The sequence below is a fragment of the Theobroma umbraticum genome, unplaced genomic scaffold (genome assembly GCF_002168275.2).
Source record: "Theobroma umbraticum cultivar Fairchild unplaced genomic scaffold, ASM216827v3 scaffold_56.0, whole genome shotgun sequence".
In the NCBI taxonomy this organism is placed as follows: domain Eukaryota; kingdom Viridiplantae; phylum Streptophyta; class Magnoliopsida; order Malvales; family Malvaceae; genus Theobroma; species Theobroma umbraticum.
In genome coordinates, this window is record NW_018397256.1 from 1,904,540 (window position 1) to 1,912,699 (window position 8,160).

Genomic DNA, 8,160 nt, shown 5'->3' on the forward strand with positions numbered 1-8,160 from the left:
AAAGAAAAATAATAGTAAGAATACAATAAGAAAAAAATTGAAACCATAAATAGTGTAAGTGAAATTTACTCTATTTATTATTGTATAAAACACTTGTCTTGCTTTTTGCTTTAAGAACCATCCAATACCCAACTTAATTTGTAAAATTCATGGACAATACATCATTAATGTAAGATGATATCTCAATTATCCGAAAAAAAACAGTAAGGGATAATATCTCATTTTCATACTTAACTTTTTATTGAAACAATAAGAATTTTTTTTTAGTAAATTTAAAACTTTTAGATTTAATGTAAAGAAGATATAAATGTATACATACATATATATATATATATATATCAAAATTTTTATTATTTTTATTATAGGCTTAAACTACCAACTTTATTTAAGAGTAAAACAATTATTTTGTATTTATCTTTGCATATTCTTTGATCTCTTCCGAATAAACCAAACAAACTATATTCTGCTCTTTCACTATTATGAATCAATTATTTTTTTCTTATTGATACATATGCAAAGGCAAGAAGAACCCAGAATCCCATATCTATCATTCACACGTCAGGCAGGCAGCATTAAAATGCATACTTTGCACTAGATAAGAAACAGCTCCTTATCAATGGAACAAAACAACAATTTGCTTCATTACTTACAAGAAAAGGTGAAGGTAACGTTTTGAACTACTGCAAACAAAACATAGATATAGGATTCAATTAGCTAGAGATCTTCGAGCCTGAAAACTAGGACAATTTTTTATGATACAGAAGAGTTGACAGAGGAACACAAGAATTATCATATTGTGATCCATTAAATATTCCATATTTTCTCAAAAAGTATGAAAATGACAAAAAGGACTAACTCATCATGCACCAGAAAGCCCCAGTTATTCATCATCAGAATAATTGAATTTTATCGAGTGAGACTGCTGATCAATTAGTCCTCCTCTATAGCTTCCACGCTTCTTCTTGGTCTTCTCATGCCGAAAATCCCTGCATTTACAATTACAAACAAGTGCATTAGAAATTTCTTCACCATCTAGCTTAAGCATATTATCGCAAAATCCATCCACTCCCAAACCGCATAAAACAGGAAAAAAAAAAAAACATAAAGGTCATTTCAAGCAAAATATCAACACTTCGACAGGGAATGGATAAATGATATTAACAAATGTGTATATGCATCATTGTAGTCTTTGCTTCACAAATAGTGCTAGTTAAAGAGCTATCACTCCTTATGAATGTGGACTCAAGACACAGATCAGGCAGACCTAATGATGCGCTTTTTGGTTCCAACTGTACATACATCCAGATATTTGCACATGACCGTATATACACATACCTTCCTCTTACTTGCCCTAGAACTTCTTGTGCTTTTGCACCATATCCATTTTCAGCGCCATCCTGTGAAGATTTTGCAAGTGACCAAAAATACAAATTACATAATAGCAAAATAATGGAACATTAAAAAGGAAAGCAACCAAAGGAGCATATAGTTTATACCTTCGCCCAGTATGAATTATCTTCAAGCCTTCTATCAACAAATACTACCTCATCAATGTTCACTCTTTGAAATGGTTTCTTTGGCTGCAATAACACAACAGTTGATGTTAGATCTGTTTTGAGTATTATCCTCAACACCCTCAAGGAAAACCATTGCTCATAATATGTACCATTCACAACAACCAAAAATCAGTTGGCCCACAAGATTAAACACCACCTATCATCAAAAACAGCAGCCAAAGAGGAAGGGACGGAGAGAGAGGAGTAATAACCATGAATAAACACACATCATGAAATGCTATAATTTAAGAAAGACCACAAATACCCAAGCATGCAATGCAATATCAAAATCTCACACACCCTTCAAATTCCAACAAAAATTGAGAGACAAAAACTCATGCAGCATGAATAGAAAAAAAAAAAACTAAAAAACACCTGTAAGTGAAGCAATTATATTAAAAGATTAGACTTGGATGAGAAAATTTCAAATCAGGCAAAATTTATAAAGTTAAATACTCAAATATGAAGCAACTAGTCAGATTCAAAATGCCAACTTACACACACTAGCTTTTAAAAGCAAAATCTCTTTAAGGCTTTGGCACCAACCATTTTTCATGAACCTCCGAATTTTACTACGAAAAAATGAGTCTCTAAAGCTACTTAATCACAAACACAACAAGCAAAGTATCATCAGGGTACAAAAGGAGCAAGGTATCATCACAGCTCTCTTATTATCCATGAGATTTAAGAAACAGTGATTTAACAATCCACTTGAATGCATGTTTTGTAAAGAAAAAAGAAAAAAAAGAGTGCATTCTATATAGATTAGCATGTGCAACGCATAAAATATATTAGGAAGGAGAGGCAAAGGGATATACATTATTGTAAATCACAGAGATAAAACAAGCAAACTGCTGTCAGAATTTGGCTTCAATTAACATTGTTTCGTATAAAATGTTCAACATCAAGGTATTCATAAACTTACCGGAACTGAACCATTTTGCTGCTTCTTCAAACTGTTTTGCTCAGAATTCTTTCCATTTTTCTCAATGTTCCCATTTTCCTGCCCTTGTGAACTTTCTGTCTTTCTACGTTTAGAGTCTTCAATAGCCATTTTATCAACAGGCTGAGAATCATTAACTTCAGAATCCAATCTTTTCCTTTTTTTGGAACCTTTACTATCCATGATTGTTGAATCCTCCTTCAAGATCCCAATATTATTATTTTTTGATTCCACTCCACTAGATTTTCCTTTTTCAAGCTCTTCAGAATCATTCTTCTCTTTCCTTTTTGCTTTAGATTTGGTAGTCTTATCTTCCAACGAAATGTCACCAGCATTCAAGGTAGTAGCAGCCTGCAGCTTATCCTCTGAACCATGTTGCTCAACATTGTCAACAAATGAATCAGACGTAAGCTTAATTTTCTTTTTCTTCTTATCCTTAGTTTTACTCTCCATCCCTGCATCAGACACTCTATCACTCTCCATAGATACTGCATCTTTATACTTTTCAGATTCCCCACCTAAACATTTTGCATTACCAACGTAAGATTCAGAATCCAACTTGCTTTTCTTCTTTTTCTTCTTCTGTTTCTTAACAGACTCATCCAACTGCGACCCATCCATAATATCATCAGCAGGTGCCTTTGATGCTTTGTGGAAAACTTGCTCCTCATTGTTCTTAGAGTTGGCAGATTTATCAACAACTTCAGATTGACCAGCTAGTGCATCAGTACTACTCTCATTGCCTCTCTTTTTCTTTTTCTTGATAGCAGTATCAACAGCCGAAGCAATGCCAACTTGTTCATCACCATTAGGATTGCCATTCACCTGCATATCTGCAATTCCACATTTTTAGCATCAAAATCAACACCAAAAAATAATCATTCCAGTGTCTTCATAACAGCATATTCTTAAGTGAGTTTAGCAGACCTTGGAACTGCTGTCTATTTAAATTTGAGCTGGAATTATTACTGCATAACACAGAAGTTGAAATAAGCTTAGAATAAGAACAGAAAAAAAAATGATAAAATATGATATAGTAAGGACAGGAAACATTATCAAAAGGATAGAATGGTATACTGCAGAGACTTATGCATCTTAACAATTACAGTTCAGAACACCAACCACAAACCATGTGAAAGCAAAGCTCAATGGAAGTTCAATATGCATTTTTCTGTTCACATGCAGATCACTGCTGGTTTATATTTGAGTGTTTACAATGCCCATTGCATGCATAAGTTTAATTTTAGATCATGAATGCAGTGAAAAGAGTATAAGTAAAGGCAAAGGTGAACATAGCTTGTACAAATAGCCAGGCCTCAATCCTTCCACACACACACACATCAAGAGAAAGATATCATCCTACCTCATTGCCAAATACTTGCAGCACATTTCTTCCAAATCCAGGGAAGAACCAGTCAAAGCATTTTTCTGCAAAATAGAAGAAAAGGGAAATTAATGTAGGAATCCAAGCCAATAAACATAAATATAGCATGGAAGAACGAATCAAAACTCCTAATTCAATTAACAGGAAACAAAGGGGAGCATGAGATGCACACTCACAAGACACACACACAGAGATGAGCAGTAAGAAGACAAAAAAAAAGGCGCATAGTTAGTGTAAGTGAGCAAAATATTAAATGCTTCAAGCAACATGAAATACTGCATACACATACATAGAGAGTCATAGACAAAGATACATTATTCATGAACAAGCTCCCAGCTTTGTAGAGATAAAAATAACAATGCTCCAAGAAACATGAGATTTACCTACAGATGTTGAAATATTGAGGACAAATTGGAAATAACTGTTAACTGTTTGCTTACGTCTTAGACATTGTAGTTCAGTAATAGAAAGTGAAGCACAACGTTTTCCAAAACAAATAGTTGTGGTCTTACAAATTTTTCTCAATTAATGGGGTAGCAGAATAGAGGTGCTGTTGTTGGTAATCCTAACTGCCACGTTTAAGTAAACCCTCTACGAGATTTCCTGGTATACAACAAAGGCAAAAGAGCAAACCACAATATATATTGTCCCACGTGAACCATTTTCTGATCCTTAGAAACTTGAGAGAAGTTGCACTGTACTGCAGGAAACACCATTCCTTGCATTCAGGATTGAAGTATCCTTAGTGACGGTCACAAGCATATAGTATCTGACCTTCAGCATATTTTGCATTCCCGATTAGCATCAAATTCGTGGAGAAACATACAAAAATATGATCAACGAATAAAGGGTCTAAACCATTTGGAGAAATATTAGTTGAGGCTATGAATTATAACGGCTAAGAAAAAGAGCAGTGGATGAAGATAAATGTCCTCACATTGGGAAGAAGATGCCTTATGCCTTTAAATTTGTAGGTTTGTTTATTGTAACCTGGTAAGCCATTAGTCCATTACAAACAAAGATAAAAATTCTCCGAGCCTACCACAAAGCTCTCAGAAAGTAGGCATTTTAACATTCGGCAGAGGGACAATGGCTTTCTTTCTTTTAATTCAAGAATACCCAACAACCAATCAGCAATCACATTCAAACATACATGCTGAGCTGAGAATACTAAATGAAAACACAAAAAAGAAAAAAAAAAGATACCTGTATATGGGATTCGGAGAGAAACTTCTTGAGGGTTTTGGAGAAGGAATTGCGTTCGAGAAACTGGGCTATGGAGAGAAGGAGAAGAGACTTTTGGTGGGGATTCAAGGACTGAGGTGAGGCCTTGTTCTTCATGGTTGTATTGGAAGAAAGTACAACTTGGCGAGGCTTCAAAGCTATGAGCGAAGGGGAAGGCTTCCGAACCATTAACGACATAAGTAAATTTATATAAACCCTCACCCCCTCTCTCTCTCACCACAAGCGACTAGGGTTTTGCTTTTCCTTTTCTCTACCCAGACCAAGGTTTAAAGAATTCCTTGTTGGTTTTTCTTTGCTTTTTAAATCCGGAATAATAGTTTTTGGTTAACGTAAATTTCTACAACTACAAGGTTTGGGCTCTGAAGCCCAATCACAATTACATACTATGTTTCCAAAGCCTAGTTTCAGCGTGCTACAACTATTGCTAAACTGTCCTTGGAATATTTGACTCAATTATCTATAATTTATGCTCAAATTTTGAATTTACTTTTCATGTTATATAAAATTTTTGAATTTAGACTTTGTTATCATTTATACAAATTGAATTTTGTATTTTAAAAAATTATTATTTTAAGTCTAATAATTAATATTGTTAAGATCTTTTGTTAAATATGGTGATGTGAAATTAATAGATGCTTCATGGCATTTTCGGATATTTTAAATGTAGGTAATTAAATTGTGGTATGGATTTATGGAATCAGGACACGTGACACATTTCAAAATAATTAAGTTTTATATTCAGCATTTATTTGGCCTGATTTTTTTAAACTTATCTACTTCTTAAAAGTAGAAATTAAGTCAAACATAATTTTTAAAAAATTAATTTTTTTAAATAATAACATTTTTTAGAAAAAAGTTTAAAGAAAAACTTCATAAAGGAGCTTTCTTTTATCTTTTTTTAAAAACACATCAATTTTTTAGAAACTATCTTTCTTTCAATCAATCTCCCTTTCCTTTTATCTCCTTTGCAAATCACCATTTTCTAATACAAATCGCGATCTCTCTCTCATCGACCTCTCTCTACAAAAACTGCCAAGAAAAAGAAAAGAAATAAATAAAAGACCCAGCAATAGATAATAAAATCTAAATTTTTTTGCTCTTACAAAGATTAAGAGAAAAGAAAATTCAAATTTAAAACTGCATTCAGATACTATTTAAAAGTTTTCTCTCTTCTTTACAAAAAAAGATTTTAATATCAAATACATTATTTCCTCTTTTCTCTTCTTTTTTGGGAGTGAAAGTATCATGGTCTGATTACTTGCTAAATCAACAAAAATCTAATATTATTGTTGATTTATAAATTTGAGAGTTGTTCCGTTTCTCTATTGATTTCTTTGAATTTAATATATGAAATTGTATATAAACTTGAAAGTTTTGTTATAGTTTATTAGGTGATTAAAGATGGTATGAATACCCTTTATAGTAATTTGAATCAAAATTAGAGTTTATATAATTTATTTTGTTAAGCAGTTTACCAAATAGCTTTAACTTAATTTTAAAAGTTATTATTTTTTATAAGAGTTTCATAATAGCTTTTAAGTTAAAAAAAAGTTAGGCCAAACAGGCTTTTAATAAAAATTTGAAAATAATTAGGATTTGGAAATAAAAAAAAAAACTCAACTCAAGTCAAATTTAGTTATTATATATATCCCTCTAACTCGACAAATATCAACAAAATCATAAAAAAAAAGAAAATTAAAGTATTAATTAAATTAAGAACTCTTAAATTTAAATCTAAATTCAAAATCAAATTCTAAAACACAAAAAATTGTTAGATCAAAACAAAATCCAAAGTAATCAACCTAACCAATTATCTACAATATCTCATTAAAAGAACAACTGCAAACAAATAAGGAAAAGCCAAATTTTGGTAAATTTATTTATAGTTTTATGTCATCAATAGTTGATTTAGTTTGGTGTTGGTCAAATCGCAAGTTATGTTGCTAATGCTAATGTCGCAAAGCCAATACCCTATTGGCAAAAGGTTAACCTAGTGGGGTTGTAATGTCCATGTTTACAAGCCCACAAACCCGTCCTAATCTATCTAATGTGGGATTTCGTAACATTTTCTTCTACTCGTGTCTGTGATACCTTTGTTACGGCTTGCGTCACCTTGCCTAGTCCATCCATTAGAGCTCTTGGCATGACGTCATAGTTTGGTTCAAATTGTTTGAAGTACCACTTATCACGTGGCCATTATCCTTTTCCTAAAAGGTTAACATACTAACGTGTGTAGCACCCATGCTTATATACTTGAGATCTCTCTCTTATTTATTCGATATGAGATTTCGTAACACTGGCACCTTCACCTCATTCTTTTTCTCATTCATCTTTTTTTCTAATGTCACTTTATCTTCTTCATCTTGTCTCCCATCTTTTGTTTCAACTTTAAGGTTGTCTGACGTAATATCAATGCAGCCCAACAACATAAGCAAAAGGGTGGAGAGTAGGAGCAAAAAGAGAAAAGCAAAAGCAAAAGCAAAAAAGCAAAAAAAAAGAAATAAACAAATAAAAAGAAAAAATACTTTTATTTTTATTAATAAGTATTTTTCATCAAGTGTGCAATGACATATTACCGAGGCTTAAGGTTGTCACATGGTTTGATAAATCCATGTCATATTTTTTAAAAAATTTATAAACTTTAAAAAATTCCACCTAACTACTACGTCCAATATAAAGGAAAAATTCTAACGATAATAACAAATGGATTTTGATGACAGTATTTAAGAGAATAAAGATTCAATTTACACAAATAATAGAAGAGAAACTACATCTAATATTTTCTTAGAGTATAAAGACTAAATTCATAATATGACTATTTATAATCTATAATTTATATCTATCTACATGCCATGACCCAATCTCGAGCCATGGTCGGTGCACGGGCCTAATAAATAAAGCCCACTAGACCCAAATAAGCCTCATGTTCATAAACTTCTATGATATTCTCCTATATTACATATAACCAAAAAACTCATCATAGTATAACTTTCTATCTCCAAAAGATGTCATTAATACTCATAATCATATGT

General features: G+C 32.2%; 1 protein-coding gene across 1 annotated transcript; it reads right to left on the reverse strand.

Moving 5' to 3' along the window:
- Window positions 1–610: 610 nt before the first annotated feature.
- Window positions 611–5,405, reverse strand: LOC110410655 (nucleolar/coiled-body phosphoprotein). The gene is made up of 7 exons (XM_021420470.2): window positions 5,090–5,405; window positions 3,863–3,927; window positions 3,427–3,467; window positions 2,482–3,332; window positions 1,497–1,580; window positions 1,336–1,397; window positions 611–986 (listed from the first exon to the last, which is right to left on the reverse strand). Exons 1-7 carry the CDS (start codon window positions 5,303–5,305, stop codon window positions 881–883), a joined length of 1,425 nt encoding a protein of 474 aa, XP_021276145.1. The 5' UTR covers window positions 5,306–5,405; the 3' UTR covers window positions 611–880.
- Between the last annotated feature and the right edge of the window lie 2,755 nt (window positions 5,406–8,160).